At 46.4% G+C, this 18967-nt stretch overlaps 1 protein-coding gene across 1 annotated transcript in view; it reads right to left on the reverse strand.

The window, feature by feature from the left end:
* Positions 1–18967, reverse strand: part of UBE2K (ubiquitin conjugating enzyme E2 K) — a 261905-nt gene that overhangs the window by 73548 nt on the left and 169390 nt on the right. Inside the window, exon 6 of the mRNA XM_078678315.1 lies at positions 16205–16333. Coding sequence (XP_078534441.1) covers positions 16205–16333 — 129 coding nt within the window. The remainder of the gene's footprint in view (positions 1–16204; positions 16334–18967) is intronic.

The following is an 18967-nucleotide window of genomic DNA, read 5'->3' on the forward strand; positions in this document are numbered from 1 at the left end:
ATTTATGCACTGTATACCCTGTTTTTAACTTACTCTCCCTATACCTGCATCATAATCGGTTACTCACTGCAGTTGGCGGGTCCCCGACCTCACCTTCCGGGTAGATCGGCCATCTTGGGGGTAGAAGTGGACGCCTGGCGGCGCCATTTTTGTTAGCGGGCTAGCTGTCAGCAGGACAGGCTAGACCTGCATTTAAAGCGGCCCTAGTCACGCCGGAGTCACGCCAGAGTCCAGCCCGTCTGCGCCTGTCCGCGCTAAGGACGGGATAATGGACGGGATCTATGGGGAAATACGCAGTCAAGAGGCAGATACTCAAGCAACCCTTAAATATACTATCCAAGATATGCGTGCCTACAAACCATCTCGGCTACCATGTCATTTTTCTTGCTCGCCTTAGGCACTTCGATCTTCTCCTTGCTGTGGCTGCTTTCTCAACCGGGGTAGGCTGCTGATTGACGACCCCCCCCGATCTCCCCTCCTTGCTCGTCTACCGTGTACCACCAGTCCCACGAAGGAAAGTGGCTTTCTCATCAATGCAAGATCTTTGGTGAGAAACAATATCGCTTTCAATGATTTTGTTTCGGCAAGAAGGCCCACTTGGGTGTTTATAACGGAAACTTGGGCCTCAGACCATTCTGGCCCGGATCTGGTGGCTGCGACTCCGGAGGGATATTCGCTCACAAGGCTGGACAGAGCTGGGCGTAGAGGAGGTGGACTGGGAATTCTCTATAAGACCTCCCATTCCTGCCGTATCTCGGAACTGTCTGGTCCCTCTGACCTCTTCCAAGCCCTTCACTGCTCAATTGGTCTCCCCAGGGCCACCCCTTTTTTGGGCGTATTGATCTATAGGCCCCCAGGTCCCAGAACTGATTTCAGCCAGTCCCTGCTCAATATCTTGGAACCCTATTTTGGTTGCGCCCAATTAACGGTTCTGGGTGACCTAAATTTCCACTTGGATAATATCACTTCCAGAGACTCTTGGACTCTTCTGGACTCCTTATCCGCTTATGGTCTCCAGCAGTTGGTTAAATCTTCCACCCATCAGGCGGGTCACATCCTGGACAGGGTCTTCTTGAACGATCCGGGGTTATTGACAGGTCCTCCTATTCCATTGAGTTGGTCGGACCACTTGGCTGTCCCTCTGGAACGTCAGGCTGTTCCTTGTAACCTTAAGTGGATAGGTCCGAGTAAACTGATACCTAGAAGAGACTTTAGGAAGGTCACTAATGTCTCTTGCCCCTCTGATTCAGATATCCGCCATTAGCTCAGCCAAGGATGTTAACACAGCCACTGCTGAATTGACGAGTGCCGTCATGACAGCAGTGGATGTGCTGGCCCCCGTAACCTTGCGTTACTCTGCCCGGCAGAGACCGTCTGCTCCGTGGTTTTCGGAGCCTCTAAGACTTCTGAGGCAGGGGTGCAGGAGGCAGGAAAGGATTTGGCGGGTGAGATGGAATCCCTTAGAGAGAGAGAAACATAAATCTCTCCTTAAGGAGTACAAGGCGGAGGTCATTAGGGTGAAACAAGAATATTTCGCCCATCTTACGACTACTCTCTCCTCCCCAAGAGATCTTTTTAAAATAGTTGACTCTCTCTGTACATTGCAGATGCCTGACCCTACAGTATGCTCACAAGTTCTCTGTGACCAAATCGCAGGCTTTTTTCATACGAAAATAGCAGACATCCACTCGGCTCTTGACTCACAAAGGGCTTTAATACCCCTTCCCTCCCTTGGTGCTGTTCTCTCCCCTTTTGAAGTCGATGTCCCTGCCACCACTGTGAGCCTATCTATGTTTCCTCCGCTGTCTCTCCAGGATCTTGATGTGCTTCTAAGCAAATTGAGGTCAGGGTCTCCTTTAGATCCCTGTCCTCTCAAAGTTCTGAAGGACTGCAGAGATACCCTTTTGCCCCCGCTCTTAGACATCATGAATAGAGCAATGAGGGATGGTATCTTTCCCGACCAATGGAAGAGTGCTGTAGTTAAGCCCCTCCTCAAGAAGCCCAAACTAGACCCGGATGTGCTCAAGAACTTCCGCCCTATCTCCTTGCTCCCATCCCCTGCCAAGATGCTGGAGTCCCATCTGAACAAGCATTTGGCGGTGTTCTTGGACAACTCGGGTCAGTTAAATCAGTCCCAACATGGTTTCAGGAGGGCTCACAGCACGGAGACGGCCCTGACGATTGTGCTTGATGCCATCCGCACCGAGGTCGATCAGGGCCATACCTCCCTGCTAATTCTTTTAGATTTGACAGCCGCCTTTGATACCCTGTCTCCTTCTGTCTTAACATCTCGTTTAAGGGAGATAGGGGTAGATGGCGTGGCCCTGAGCTTACTGGCCTCTTTTTTGAATCAGAGGGAGCAAAGGGTTAAGCTGGGAGACTTCATATCTCCTCCCACTCCTGTGCAATGTGGGGTTCCTCAGGGGTCGGCATTAAGTCCGACCCTGTTCAACATCTATGTGGCCCCACTTGCCAGGTTGGTGAGATCGTATGGGATGGAGATAGTCTCCTATGCGGATGACACACAGATCTTGGTGTCCCTCCCTCGCTCAGGGCACGCTCCCATTCATAACTTTAGAAGTTGTATGGAGGCGGTTGCTGAGTGGATGATTAACAACTCACTCAAACTGAATGGGGAGAAGACCGAAGTTCTGGTCTTTGGTGGCAATGTCAACAGCTGGACGGCCAAATGGTGGCCTTCTTCGTTGGGAACTTGCCCTACTCCTACAGATTCTGCTAAGAATCTGGGAGTAATTATGGACCTTGATCTCTCAATGGCACAGCAGGTCAATAGAACAGTAGCTACCTGTTGGGGCATTATTAAAATTCTTCGTAAAATCAAGCACTACTTGTCCCCGCAGGCTCGTAAGCAGGTCGTTGTTGCATTAGTGGCTTCGCGACTTGACTACTGTAATGCTCTTTACGCTGGGGCCAACAAAGGTCTTTTGCAGCGCCTCCAGACAGTACAGAACGTGGCTGCCAAATTTGTACTGGATGCTCCTAGACTATCTTCCGCCACGGCGGCCAGGAAAACCTTACACTGGCTCCCTATTGAGTCTAGGATTGCCTTTAAGACTCTCTGTATGACTTATGGGGCGCTTACGGGTAAGGGGGCCGAGGAAGTAGCGAAGCTGCTGCACCCATACGCTCCGGAGAGAGTTCTCCGATCCTCAGCCATGAGCCTGTTGGTGACTCCTCGCGTTCGCAAAACCAAATGGGGTGGGAGGGCGTTTTCAACAGTAGCCCCCAAACTGTGGAATAGCCTGCCACTTGGAATTAAAACCCAGCCATCAGTCCAGAACTTTCGGAAGGCCCTAAAAACGTGGCTATACCCCAAGGCGTATCCGTAGTGCGTGCTATCTGGTTATTTTGATCTTTTTCCTTAGGCGCCTTACAAGACCTGTTTCATTTAATTTCATTTCAACTTCTCACAACAAGGACCTGAGAGATGGGAGCAGAAAGAGGGTCAATCTGTTTCTCGGCACACCATGCCGCAATCTTGCTCTAAAGGTATATGCATACAGTCTTGGTTGCGCGACGCCTGTCTGCCAAGATAACATTGCAGACTTCCTGCGGAAGGTCGAAAGTGGACAACTGCCGGCACTCAATCTCCATGCACGAAGGTGGGTGGATGCAGACAGCAAGGCCGGCTTTAGCGCTGGTGGCGCCCAGTGTTACAACCTTTGTTGACATCCCCCAATTCCCTCACTATCACCCTCCAGCACTTCCCTTCATTTCTCCATAGCACCTCTCTCACATGTATTTCATTTCTTTTCTAGCACTATTCATAATGTAGGGTGTCAGAGCACTTTATATCACACACATTACATGCACACAATGAATCGTGTGTACTAAATAAATGTATGGTAGACAATGAGAACTACAAAGTATAGGAGTCACATGTCATCCACACTGGTAGGCAGTATCTTTCAGAGCGCTTGGTCTCGAGAAATGTAGTCAGGATTTGTACAAGTGGTTGGAGTATGCTTTACTAAGAATGTATTTCTACCTAAACAATATTTTTAGTAACATTAGGATAAAGAAAGACTGGGCAAATATATACAATTCTAACCTATTCTCTGCAGTCCACAAGCAGCTCTGCGAGGCTAGTTCATAGCTCACTGTTCTATATTAGAATTGTAATTCATGAACTGCAAGTAACAAAAGGGTCTCTGTGCGAAAAGCAGAGCCCACTGAGCAATGTACAAAACATACAGTTATGTGATATGCTTAATACACTTCTTTGTGCAGCAGGTATAATAATCCTCTGCACTACTTAATGATGTCAAAATACCTCTAGACAAAACTCAATCTCTTTCCAGCAGGTATATTAATCACCAGAATTATCTTGACATGGTTTTGTTGCCTGAAAATTGCTGGACAAAAAAGGACCTCTGCAGCAGGAGCTTTTAACCCCATAGGTTATTTCAGATCACCCAGTTTGGTGGCACAGGTCTCACCCACCCTAAAGTAGGTCCTGGTTGACAGGTTAAGTAGGCAACCCTCTGCTGCTAAGAAGAAGGGAAAGGAAGAAGGGCCTGCCACAGATCCAATCGTGGATCATTAACCACCACTGCAGATTTTTTGCAGTTCCTGCAAAAATCTGGACCATGTTGGAGTGATTACCATGATGTCACTCCCATGATACTGCGCTCACTGGAACTTCAGGTCCCACTGCAGAGCCCGCATATGCCAGCGGGCATGTGACACAAGCAGGATACAGGAGGCCATAAGGCCCGGTCACCTTAGTCTGTCTATGCGAAACCCAGTATAGAGCCAGAAATGCCAGTACCAGTCTGAATATCCTGGACTTGCCGTTCGGAAGTATAGGCCAAAACTGCACCGTTGCCGGAACAGCTTTGATGAAAAGGAGTGTCTGAGAGGGAGTCACGTAGGACTTTGGCACGTAGATAGTGAACCCCAGTAAACACAGGAGGTCCACCGTAGTCTGGGGGTGGGAGGAGACAGCCTGGGGCGAGCCCACCTTCACATGCCAGTTGTCGACATAGTGGGAAGACTGGAACCCCTCATCTCCACAGATGAGCTGCAACCACCGCCATCACCTTGGTGAACACCTGAGGGGCGCTGGTATGGCCAAAAAGGATCACTATTAAATGAAAGTGCTTGTGGCCTACTATGAATTGTAGGTAACGTCTGTGGGCATGCTGCACAGGAATGTTGAAGTATGTGTCCTGCAAGTAAATGTAAATGTATTGCGACTTATATAGCGCACGTATCACCCGAAGGCATCAAGGCGCTTGCTTAGGGAACCCGTCCTGGTATTCCCCTGTGAGATACCCCAGCAGGGTATCCACAAGGTGAAAGCCAGGCATCCCGCCGCGAGGGGCCGTAGTGGAGATTAAGCAAGCTATTGCCCAGAGTCGCAGAGTGTGACCCCGTGAGTCGAGTAGGCACCGGAGCGAGAATTGTCGAGTCCGTGGAATTTTTGAGCCCGAGTCCCGCCTAGGCGGGGAATCGAACCCTGGTCCACGGCCGATCTCAGTTTCCGGGTCTGCCGCCTCTAACCACTGAGCCACGCTTCTCCACCCAAGTCCAACGCTACATTCAACCTCTTGGGTCCAGGGCAGACAGGACTTTAGCGAGCGTGACCATTTTGAACTTCTTTTTGAGGAGGCAAGTGAGAGGGAGAGGGAGCAGGTCTCGGATTGGATGAAGTCCTCAGTCCTCCTTGGGCACCAGAATGTAACTGGTAAAACCACCACAACCTACTTCTGGAGCCAGCACCCTTTCTGTGGCTCCCTTGGCAAAAAAAGTTGTCACTTCCTGGCGGAGTAAGGAGAGCTTGTCCTCCATCAGTCTGTTGCAAGTGGGTGACATGGGTGGAGGGGAGATCACGAAGAGAATCAGAAGAACCCAATGGTCTGAAGTTAATGACCTCTAAGGGGACAGGTGATGATTTATTCTGCCTCCCACTGGATGCCCATGATCGTAACAGGGCTAACTAAAGGGGTTTAAAGGCTGCGGCTGTGTAGTAGACGTGCCCCACCTCAGGCCATCTGACCCACGGGGTCTACGGGTATCGCGTCCTCTGCCCACGCAGAGACTGGGAAGTTTGCACGCTGAGGTGGCTGGGTGGGTGGGTAAAGACGAGGCTGGAAGCTCCTTCCGTCATCACGAAGGGAGCGACAGGCTGACTGAGGTTGACGAAGGGCCATGAATAGGCCCAAGGCCCTGGCAGTAGCCCTGCTATGCTTGAAGCGCTCCAGCGCAGAGTCCGACTTGTCTACGAAGAGACGAGAGCCATCAAAGGGCATGTCCATAAGTGATGCTTGGACATCCCCTGAAAGCCAGTTGTTCTCAGCAAGGCATGGTGCCATAAGGCCAGAGAAAAAGAAACTGCTCTACCCAGTGAATGGGTCGTGCCCAGACAACATCGGATCGTGAACTTGGCTGCATCTTTCTAGTCTGTAATAGCTTGGGAAAGTAGGGTCCAGGCCTCCTCCGGGACAATGGGCAGCACCTGCACAACCAAATCCCACAGTTTATGGGAGTAACATCCTAAAACACATGCAGTGTGTAGGAGAGTAGGGTCTGCTTCCAAAGGTCACCCCCACTTTTTTGCTTTTGCTTTACTGGTTTTCGACTTAGATGTGGCTGTGGGCCTGCTAATCAGACCCACAGCCCAGATGCACTCTCTCTAAATTCACACCATGTACTCTAGGTACATCCACAATTGGGAATTGGTTCACCTTATCAGCCCCTGTAGAAGTGTACCCTAGGTACTCAGGGCATAGGTGTAACCAAGGCCTACCAGGGGCTGCAGCATGTATTATGCCACCCCTGGCTAGCCACTCAAACTGACAACTGGCTGATCACTCAGCTGGGGGCAAGGTTGTGTAATCACCCCTTGCTTAGGTATAGTATTCCTATATCTACCCTTAAATATAGACATACAGTATCCTATAAGTCACTCCTATGGCAGGCCTTAACAATCCTGGAGGCAGAGTACTTGGTTATGTGTGAGATGGTGCTCTAGCATGAGCTGAGCCTGTCAGCAGCTTTTGGGACCATGTCCTTATAGCTGTTCTATGATATTGCCATACCATATACTCTTAAGTGCATTATGAACCTCGCGGTTAAATGCTAACTTTGGTATGGCTGTATCTAAACATGGCGTGTAAGGTGTCATACGCTTTGGAATACTACCCCCTCGGCAATTCTGGCGACGGGGGTAGCATTCCACCCTTCTAGAGGGAGAAGACATGTTGTTGCTGACTATCCCGGTTAAAGTTAACCAGAGCCCCAGCGTCACAAAATGGATGCTGCTGCCACAGACACAAGTCTGACCTCCTGCTGCTGGGAGTCCTTCCAGCGAGGGAAACCTGGACAATAGGTTTCCTGCCTGGAGAGGTGCGAGCACCACCCCAGACAGGATTTTGTGTATTGGGACAGGGAGGGCTGAAAAGAAACAGACACTGCCTGGGGCACACTAGGTGCTCCATGCATAGTCCAGTTCAAACCGGTGCTGGGGCACTCCAGCCCCAGCTCTGGCGCGAAACTGGACAAAGGAAAGGGGGTGTAACCAACCCCCTTCCTGGTCCCACCCATAGGAGGGACCTAGTGAGTAAACCAGCCCCCTTTAGATGTATAAAGGTAGGAGCTGACCCAGGAGACTTTAGATTAATCCTGATGAAACTTTGAAACGAAACTCTGGACCCTTCGACATTCACCTGAGCTGAAGACTGAAGAATCTCCCTTGTGGTCGAGGAGTGACCACCCCTGGGAAACCAGGCACCATCCAGCAACTCGACAGCTTGCTTTGTCCCCATTCCCGCCGGAACTCTAGCGCAGAGCTTGACAAAACCTCGACTCCAGGACTCCTCTGACCCCACTGCACGACTCCAGCACAGCTGAGCTCCGTGGAAGGCGTCGGAATCCGTGGAAACAGGCAACTTGGAAAGTCTTCAACTTGCTAACAGCGCAGCTCCTGAGGCATCCTCGAAGCTGTGCACTGGGGACTGAGACACCCCGACACCGAGCTCCACCTGCACCGAAGACCAGCCCTCCACACTCCACGAGATCTGCTAGTAGCCCTGTGACGACGATTCCTTTGAAAATCCATCACTGGTCTGGTTGCTCCAGACTGGCACTTGCTTTCCTGAAAAGGTGAAGTACCTCAGACCCTCCTGGTCTGCACCAGAAGCTCTTTGTGTATCCTGCATGGGTTGCCTTTGCTTAGGCTTGTTGGCTCCAATCTTGAAGTCGACCCCTCCATCTGCGAGAACCTTCGTGGGACAGCTCCTCTCCAGCACCTGGTCGTCCTCGACGCCTCCTGGTCTGCGTGGCTGCAACGACAAGCTTCACATCCGCACCTGATTGCTCCTCGACGACGTCCGGTTCCTCCCTGGTTCCACCCGGTCACTGGCTAGTGACCTAGACTCTGTCCCCTCTGCTTTCAGGTCCTCTTCATCCTAGATCCACCCTTGGATCCACCCGGACATCTTCCTCCTGGTCGCCTGCAGCATCTTCTTCCAAGGCTCCATAGGAATCAATGAGAAAACCCGACACACTTTGACACCTATGTACCCGCAGCCCGTGGGTGAGGTAACGCGAGTACTTCGGTGCTCTTGTAGGGATTGACTATCCTAGTGTCTAGTTTTGTTAGTTGTACATTCAGAGTTAGACCGGAAGTGTCCTAAATCTTCGATTACTTACCTTTAAAGTTCCCATTGACTTTCCATTGACTCTCGCTTGAGTGTACTGACACTGCATGCGCCGCCTGTGGGCCTCCTACTCCTAACCTAAGGGTCAGATAGTGTCGCCCCAGCGATTCCCAAGCCTCTAGGCCTTCTCCTTTCCCAAGTCGTGGTTCTTCTACCACTTACTTAGTATATGGTTTTACGCGCCCCTAGGGCCTAACTGTAAATTATGCTATTTAAAGTATTTCTAAGTGTAACTTGTTATGTGCTTTTGCCTCTGACCTCATAAAGAGTTCAGAGGAGTGTGTTAGTAAATAAATACATATATATTTTATATATATCCTGTGTGGTGTCCTTTCATTTTATATTCAAGGGGTTACATATGGTAAAACAGCTGGCTTTACACACCCTCAAGAGTCTTTTAGCCCAAGACTGTTCTGTCCACGCTACCACTAGGATTGTCATATAGCTACTGTTTATCTTTATAATGTGTTACGTTAGCATAGGCTTATTAAATGTTTAAACGCCATTTTTCCTTTTGCTGCTTCTGCACACGACACTTAATTGTTGATTTAGCTTTCAACCTAGAAGTCCGTTATGATTTACATGAGAATAATATGTTATTGCTCTGATATCAGCTTTGCTTAATAAACTATGTCTGTACAGAGAGTGCTGAAGCTTCAAGGATAACACAATACAGTATTGTTATGAGGTCTGATCTCCGCACCTTCATAGACATAACATAAGTGCAGCTTCTGCCAAATTTAGGCGGGTTTTATATTGCTTTGCTTAGAGCACACATACACACTTGATGCGGTTCGCATGCAGAGAGAGCTGGTGGAAGCAGATGTGATCTCTTCATACTAGGATCTTGAGGTATGGGCCCGCCCTGATAAAACCCAAAGAGACCTTCTTAGATATTAATATACTATGCTAGTTAGGGAGGGTGAGAAATAGGTGTAGTTAACCCTTATTCATTACAGCATCTTAGCATGCTGTCACCATTTGCTTTTTATGGATTAGTAACTATGCTGATAACTTTGCTTCTGATAATATGTTTCCTTGTATTATCTAAGATACTGCGTTTGAGAAAACGGCATTAGTAAATAAATATTTCAAATGTGCACGTGTCCTCATTTACTCCACGTTCTGGTTTGAAATGATTGTATAGCAAAAGAGTGCTCATGAGTTCCACGTGACCTGAGGTATTGTAAGTTAATGTTCTGGTTTGTCTAAACATTGGGAGTTTGTTATGACCAATGAGACACTGTAGCTAGCCTGGTAAGGGGTTTTGGGTACTGAGGTGAGTTTTGGGTCACCCTAATTTACCGAAGTTCCAAATCTCTATGCACAGTTCTGTGGGAGAACGGAAACCCTGCGACAGGATAGCTGGTCTATAAGGTTGACTTACAACCATCACCATAAGGGTTGTTTAGACTGGTGCAAGGTGCTCACTAGAATAGTGAACATCATATACCAGGCCAACTTCTCACACAGTGTTCACAGACCACAGTGCCAGGCTAGACAAATAAAACATTTTCTTTCCTAAGATATTCAGCCTTTCTGAGGGGCTTTCTACCGACTGAAATATCTCTGTCAAGATGTTAGTCTCGACTGCTGCTGAGGGTAGGCTAAGGTCCAGGATCTCTGCCACCCTTCTCACCACCACCGCAAAAGAAGCTTTCTCCTTCGTAGCCACAGTAGGAGGAGAGACCATGCCAGTATCTGGAGAGGTGTCCAACCACTCATGCCTTCCAATTCCTCACCCCAGTTCATGTTAGGGTCTAGGAACTGGTATTCTACAGGGTGCAGAAAACTCTCCCAACCCTCCCCAAGTACCAGCCTACAGAAATAGGGCTCGGGCTCCAACCTAGAAGGCATGCCTCCAGTCGGCGAAGGAGTCAAAGTCAGGCAACGCCACCCTAGCACCATGACAGAATCTCGAATGGGGATGGTGCCGCTGGAGGCACCGGGAGTGTTGGTATTGTGTCCGGCGCTGGTGAAAGTTGAGGTAGTACGAAAGGCACCAGTCCAGATCCATACGTAAATCGAAGGGGCCTGACTGAAGCCAGGGGACTGAAACGCCAGCTGAGAACCAGAGGGTCCCTCCAAAAACCCGCAGGCTCCACAGCGCACCAGCGGGAATGAGCCACCCGAATATGAGGTGCATGACCTTATAGAACTCGTAAAAGTTAGGCGGGGGTCACTCCGGCTCCCAGTAACTATGGGAGACGCTCAGCGAGCCCAAGATCAACCGCAAAGCAAGGCCTCATATGACCATGCTCACTCACCTCCTCGGATGACTTTAACAAACGAGGCAAAGTCGAATTGGGACTTACCAGAGGACGACGAGGATCTTGGGCTCCGCGACCGATCCGGCACCTTCCTCTTGACTGGGATCAAGACACATCGAATGTATGGGAGCTTGAGGGAGAGCTCCCACAAGGCTGTGGGGTGCATGATGCGGCTGTCGACACAGGTCTAGTGTTGTGATTGTGCTCCCAGCACCAGAGGAAAACAAGGGGGCAGATTTTTCAGTGACAGGCGCCGCATGGCTTGAAGCCAGCCTTCCAAGTTTTAATCCTGTCTCAAAAAGAGTGCGATAAAAAGTTTTAAAAGGTCAGCAAAACAATTACTGGGGGTAGCTCTTTCCGGATCTTTGCTGACTGGCACAGAAAAAAAAAAAGAACTGATGTCGGCATGCTGGGGTGGAACCTATATAGGCACTGCACACGTCACTACCAGCGTGGATAATGCCACGCTGAGCTGAACGACGACACTTACTGGCGCGCGGGGGTACTGCTCATGCAAATATTTTTTCTGATCCAATCTGACACCTGGGTCATAGAGTAAGGAAGCTGCGGCTAGAAGTCCCGAACAGATATTTGTCAAGAAAAAATATGAACATTTCCAGGATTTCTTCTGACAAATCACATAGTAATCTTTTAAGAAATGAAAAGGACCACCTCCAATGAGTTGCAATTACCTGTCTATGACAGCAATAGTTCATGAACCTCAATTTTGAATAAGACTACCTTCAATACAGTTATGATGACTGCTGGTGGCTCCAGTGTTTAGTATTATTAAATCCTACATGGCTATGTGTCGATTAAGAGGAGGATTTTGGTCTTTCATGATTCTCAAATTATCATAATCGTTTGTGATGGAGTAATCAGGTCTCCTAAAGTGGATTTTGTACATCAAAAGAAGAATGATCGAAGCATATTTTTTGATCAAGTCTTTATGCCTTATTATATTCAGATACTTGGGGTTTTGGATTTGAGAAGCTAGGATGCCTCAAGCTGCTCATCCTCTCTTCTGAGACAAATTTCTGAGGTCACAGAAACCCTGGCCCCAGACAGTCTGAGTGATGTCTCCATTCTAGTTATCTGATTCAATAAATTTCATGTTGAGTAGCACACCATTGACGGTGCCTCTGAGTGCTGGAAAATATCAAAGTTTTAGGATATTTTATCGATAAGAAATATCATGATTACCTTCCGATTTGTATACATATGAGAAATATAACATGGTGGTCTTCTAGTTCCTATTGCCCTACCAAATTTTGCTGGTAATACTAACCTCAGATGGCAGGGAAGTGTTACGGTGTTTGTATAACGCTGCTAGTGGATCTGATGTCAGAGTTCCTCCAACAGGAATATGCTCATCAGCGCTATTTTTTCTTTGTTGAGTTGGGACATCAGCTGTGGCTAATAGAGACTGTGGCACGATCCTTTTATCTCCTATGTATAAACTCACTGTAGCTTCAAGGATAGAGGTATCTGATAAAATGGCAAATCATTTAGATGATTGTTTTAGGATTTCTTTGAGGCTGGAATGGTGAAGGTCTTTAGCAAAAGGACAAAGCTTTCTGCCAATGGTCTTTTTACAATCTTTGATAGATTGAATGCTACCCGATCTTCAAGTTGGCCCAAATCGTCCTTCTCGGCAATAGGGCCATTTTTGACCACCTGGCTTTACGTTGGAATCAGTTTTCTTTCTATTGAAGATAAACCTAGAAGAGAGGGCCACGTTTTTCCAGGTTCTTGGTTCAGAACAATAGATTGAGGTTTCAACTAACGATTGGCCAAGATTGTCTTATGCTGCTTGTTTAATTAATGGGAAAAGGTTTGGATTTGGTGATATCGATTGTGTTATGCGATTCTCGTGGTTTTGTTGTCGGCACATTTTGATTTCGTTCCTTAAGATTCTTGTGTCAGTGCTGGTTTACGGAAGGCTGAAATATGTGTGGAGTTTTGCACCTCTGCTAATTGTTGTAGTTTATAAGGTTGTATTGATAAGTTTGTGTTCCTTTGTGATGAGTTGGTAGTTATCGATGGAGAATTGGCATTTATAGGTTCAATTGAGGAATGCAATAGGCGTTGTAGTTGTAAAAGCAGACTTGAAAGCTTATAATAGCAATAAATATAGGATGCCCTAAATCTGCACTACGTTTGCTAAGTTTGGCTCAACTGTACCAATCAATTTGGAGTTTTCTTGTAAAGTTATTAGTTCAATGTTTGTGTGCCTCAATAAAGACATGTATTCGACTAAAAGCGATGACGGATTAAGATGTCTGACATTTTAAAGAAAGTTGAACTAATTTCTACCATCGCATTAGGCACTGCATATGTTGGTGGAATGAATTCTTCATCATGGCGACTAAGGCTTTTTTTTAGTTTGGGGAGTAAGCATAACTGCTATATTTGAAGATGATGAGTTTTGTTGTGACCTCATTATTGAGAGCTGGTCAAATTAATTTAGGAGGTCTGAATTATCAAAATAATTCACAAGGCAGTTGATATTTTTTTTCAAATGTGGCATGTAAAATATTGGCTGTAGTAATAATGGTATTAGTTGAAGTACTTGTTGATAGCTGTTCAGGAGAGAATTGGTAATGACCTTTTCTCGAAGATCTTGAGTTTAAACAATTCGGTATTGATTGCCATTTAGTTAATTTCAAATGGGATACTTTGTGTCTTTACTTTTGTTGCTATTATCCAGCAACATCTGATTTGTCATGGAACACTAAGTAGGTGGATTATTTGTGATGGGCATTATCTGCACTGCCCCAGTCATATTAGTCCGTTGATTACTGGTTACTTATGATTTACTCCCATCGCCTGTAATACTGTGTGAAGGAGATCTCAAAGTCTATTTCTTGCCTGCAGGTGATTGTTGATACTTTGAAAGTCCATGTAGTAGCAAAAAAGTTTATATCCTGTACATCAAACCTAACAGTCAGATAGACGCTGGTGAATCCCAACTCCCCTTGATTTATTCTTATGTTATCCTAACAATGCTCTGAGGAAATGTCTAGCACTAAATATTTCGCTACATACAACGGTAACCCCCTGTGTAACTGACTTGTATATCTTGCTTGTGTTTGGCTTTAAGCTTCAACTTTCAGCTAGTAACTGGTTATAGTAACTTGTGTCAGTTTTGGTGTTGATTTTTTAACGGCACAAATTGATAAGTGGTACTTAAGCGCTTACTACAGACGCAGGACAAATCCAATCAGATGTTTCTCATGTATCTTTTATTTATAGGGTTTGGTGTAGAACAGTACAACGCTCTTGGTCTCTGGGGTATTGGTGCATAAGTTTGTCAAAGCATTCTTTCCAAGGGTAGTCCTGAATACAAACTGTTGATAATGTGCCCAGCCCTCCTTTTCCCGTGCCTCCCATGTATTGTGCCAAATGTGTGTGTGAATGGGTTATCGACACAGTCTGTCATCACCTACGCCAGAACTGGAGTCACCTGGCTACTTGCTTCCGCCACCAGCCTTTGCTGGCAAGCTCACCATTTTTGTTGCGTCACCACGCTGTTGCTCCCCTCTGAAATGACAGGGTTGGGCACTAACCACTCTGCCTGCTGGCCAGCTTCCTCTCAAACGTCCCATAGAACAGAGCAGCCAGGATTGCAGTTACTGGTCATTTAGGCGGACCACTCCATCCTAACGCACCTGGATTCCTAGCTTCAAGGAGGTGGGCATATAGCCTCGGTTGCCCTAAATTTAGAGCAAGGTGACTGGGAGAAGACCAATGGCAGAGATTGAAGGGATGCTAAAGCGAAGCAGGAGGAGGAGCATGCACAATATAGACATGCGGTACAAAAGGGGGTGGATTAAACCCAGATCTTTTAACTGGGTGTGAGTGTTTGATTCAGATGCTCCGTCCATCATCACCCCCTTTTGTACCGCTTTTGGCCGCCATAAGTGTGGCAGGGTATGCTCAGACGTGAGTCCCTTGCTCACTTTGCCACTGGATTCAAGCAAGCCGGGCTGAAGACAGCTGGAATGCCAGAATCCGGTCCTCGGAAGCTTGTTTTCGGTCCAGGGAAGACATGGCTTGGCAGTTCGGGCTGGACTGTTCCCATGAGCCACAGGGTCATACTGATTTGCATATAGCCATGTCGGAACTGGGGTGGCAGAGTAGGCTAAAGAACGGTGATGGATTAAACCCAGATCTTTTGACTAGGTGTGAGTGTTTGATTGATTCAGATGCTCCGTCCATCACCACCCCCTTTTGTACCGCTTTTGGCCGCCATAAGTGTGGCAGGGTATGCTCAGACGTGAGTCCCTTGCTCACTTTGCCACTGGATTCAAGCTAGCCGGGCTGAAGACGGCTGGAATGCCAGAAACCGGTCCTCGGAAGCTTGTTTCCGTTCCAGGGAAGACATGGCTTGGCAGTTCGGGCTGGACTGTTCCCATGAGACACAGGGTCAGACTGATTTGCATATGGCCATGTCGGAACTGGGGTGGCAGAGTGGGCTAAAGAACGGTGATGGATTAAACCCAGATCTTTTGACTGGGTGTGAGTGTATGATTGATTCAGATGCTCCGTCCATCACCACCCCCTTTTGTACCAATATAGACATGCAGCATCACAAAAAGCGCTGGGCATGAGCGCGTACAGTAGGCTGAATAGCATATTTGTTAAGTACAATTGGAATTGGTGATTCAAAACTATGTAGTGATGTGCTTTTGTTATAGGCTATAAACACTAAATGACTAACGGTCAAATACAAAAATGAAACTGAAATTAAAGAAATCCTCATGCATATGTAAATTTTAACTATAGGAGCTGCTTATACATGCAAATTAAATGAACAAATTAGTTATAAAATCATGACATGGTTATTAAATGTAAGTAATGAAGCACTTTTGAATACTTAGAACTGAATAATATCCAAGATACTCCATGTAAGTGCCACTCAAAAAATAGCTTAATTTCAAGCCAAGCACGTTTCCAGCCCCCTACCGTTTTTAAAAGAAACAGCTTCCAATAAAAGTAAGAAAATAGTACACACCAAAATGTATCCTCTAGCTATCATATTATTAAAGACTAAGAATATTTCCTATTGTAGGGCACACCTGTCTCAAACTCCCAACATTATTATAATTGATTGGCATAGGAAAGAAAAATCACCTGACCTAGTATCTGAGTGTAGGCTTTTGAATAACGTCATTAATATGATGCAACATCATGAGTGAGTAATCTTATCGATAATTAACTGTACAACCAACTAGTAGGAATACTTACTCTATCAAACCCCATTGCACAAAGGTTTTCTATTTTTTTTGTGTATTCTGGACTAGAAACTGGTGCTCCAGCATATACATGTGCCCAAAGCCGAGCTGTTTGTTTAAACATATCTGGATTTTGTTTGTACTATAAAACAAAAAGAGAAAGAAAACATTAGACAAGATCACAGTCGTGAATAATTATGTACTTTTCATCAGTGCACATTTATTTCCTCCAGTCATTTCTACGTGGAGTCTTAAAATACGGTGCAAGAGATTTCCTTAAGCTACTAGTTCTAAAGGATTACTTGTACAGAAACATTCCTATTTGCAATGTTGGATGGGCCAGAAAAATAGTCAGCACTGCTGGCTGTGATCAGTAGTGGCACCTGAAAAGGAACTGGAAATGACCTGTGCAGCTGAAGGCTTTGCCTTTTCAATGTCATCAGACATTGTTTTCACATTCAACAGACTCAAAGCTTCCAGAGTTCTATTTCTTGCGTTTGGATTATTAGTTAGTATAGCACACTCATGGTACAAACGCTTTTCAATACACAAAATCACAGTACATCATTCAAAACAGCACATATTAACAATAAAGGTGTGCTGCATCGTGTGGAGATCCTCGAGTTCCCATGCTATGAACAGTGAGTAAGGTAGGTATGGTGGTCTCTGTAACACACTGAGGAATCTGTTTGCATCAGGCGTAACTAGTTTGGCATCATTAGTCTACTAAACTGCCTATCTGGGGCTAAAACCATGTTTGAGGCATCGCTCTAGGCTCTGGTTAAGCGGGGTTGTGCCGCCACTTTTCAATATGTATAAGCTGAGTCAAAGTTCAGTGTGTACCAGCCGTGCATATGGCGGGATAGAACAGTTAATATCAGTAGTATGGGTCCGGGTGGGTAAATGGGGGACGGATATAGAATACGTTCAAGTGGAAAACTCGTTGTGCTGCCGATGTGTATAATGTGGATGTTCATGGTGACCTTTCGTCTGTTTTCACCATCAGCTTCTCCAGGTATGTATCCCAGGCACTGCTAAATGGAGTTTCCCATGTGCGATTAGTTGGCTTATTATTTAGGATAAGTCTACTTTGTAAATATCAGAGATTAACCCTGTTATTCCTGGAAGCAATCTGTCCTGATGGCAGACCCATATCCATGCTGTATGGTGGAGCACGAACATAGCACCTGTGACTGTGGCCTCAAAATGTTTAAAGTTGGTTGTACACAGTTACGAGAAAGGACCCTATATCTGCCTCACCTTCTCAAGCAAATGGAGACGAACAATTTTATTTGTAATCCTCTTTTAGAGTGCTCATAGAAAGGATGAAAGTTACCTTTATGGTGACGTAGCCCAAAGACGATTTATCAATTTCAACCTGTTGGAATCCCTGGTAACAAGCGGCAGATCCGGAAACTGATACTATAGCAGTCTATTTGAGATGTTGCACACCAGTACTATCTAAGTATGCATTCATCATACATGACAAATAGCATACTGGAACAGCTAGGCACTCTTCCATGTAAGCATGTGCTGGACAGCTCCCTACTGTTTGAGAATTCAAACAATAGGGTGTGATTTCTGACCAACAGCTTCTGGGCCAACAGGAAGGTGTCGATAACGGAAAAGTGCCTAAAGTAACTTTAGTTTACTATATCCTAGTGCTTTTCAATTCTCTACATCTGGGTAGATTCCATAGCAAAAAAGAAGGGGACAGGAAGAAGGTGAAAGAAGGTAGCATCCAACAGCTCCCCTTAGACAAAGACATTTTGCATAACTTCCCATACAAATTAAGCATGGCTCAAGGAGGTGACCTTTAGCCTTGTTAGAATGGGAATGATTAGCCCATTAAGCCACCTGGCACGCATCTTGGATATACACATCTTGAGAACCCAACCAACACCAGCTTGTCCTTGGTGGAGTGCGTCCTTACACCTTATAGAGTTTAAGCACAATGCAGTTTATATTGGGTGGTGCATGATACTAATCAATTAGAAATGGCGGCCTTAGCAGCTAACACGTCTCGCAATCATAAAATGTTGGTCATATTTTACTATTTTAGTCAAACTAAAAACACAATGCATGCATCACGACCAGATAGTTCAGGAACCTCTTACCCAGGTGACTTGAAAAAGATAGCTAGATTGATTCAGATGCTCCGTCCATCACCACCACCCCCTTTTGTACCACTTTGTTCGCCATAAGTTGGCAGGGTATGCTCAGACGTGAGTCCCTTGCTCACTTAGCCACTGGATTCAAGCAAGCCGGGCTGAAGACGGCTGGAATGCCCGAATCCGGTCCTCGGAAGCTTGTTTCCGGTCCTGGGAAGGCATGGCTTGGCAGTTCAGGCTGGACTGTTCCCATGAGGCACAGGGTCAGACTGATTTGCATATGGCCATGTCTGAACTGGGGTGGCAGAGTGGGCTAAAGAACGGTGGTGGATTAAACCCAGATCTGTTGACTGGGTGTGAGTGTTTGATTGGTTCAGATGCTCCGTCCATCACCACCACCCCCTTTTGTACCATTTCCATCATGACGCATTTCGGCCTCATTCGGCCTTGCTGCTCTTTTGTCTTAGTACTTGTAGATCTGCCAGTAATTCAGCCTCCCCTGCAGTGAGGTTATAATCGCCTGATTGTGGATCGGCCACTGGGTTCAAGGTTGCGTTATTTCCTCTATGATTGGTTTCATGATACTTTTTTAATTTTAGTTTACGAATAAATCTAAATATGTCCATACGAGTTTGTGCATAACTAAAGCTCTTCTCTGGACAATA

The sequence above is a fragment of the Lissotriton helveticus genome, chromosome 2_2 (assembly GCF_964261635.1).
Source record: "Lissotriton helveticus chromosome 2_2, aLisHel1.1, whole genome shotgun sequence".
NCBI classification, from domain to species: Eukaryota; Metazoa; Chordata; class Amphibia; order Caudata; family Salamandridae; genus Lissotriton; species Lissotriton helveticus.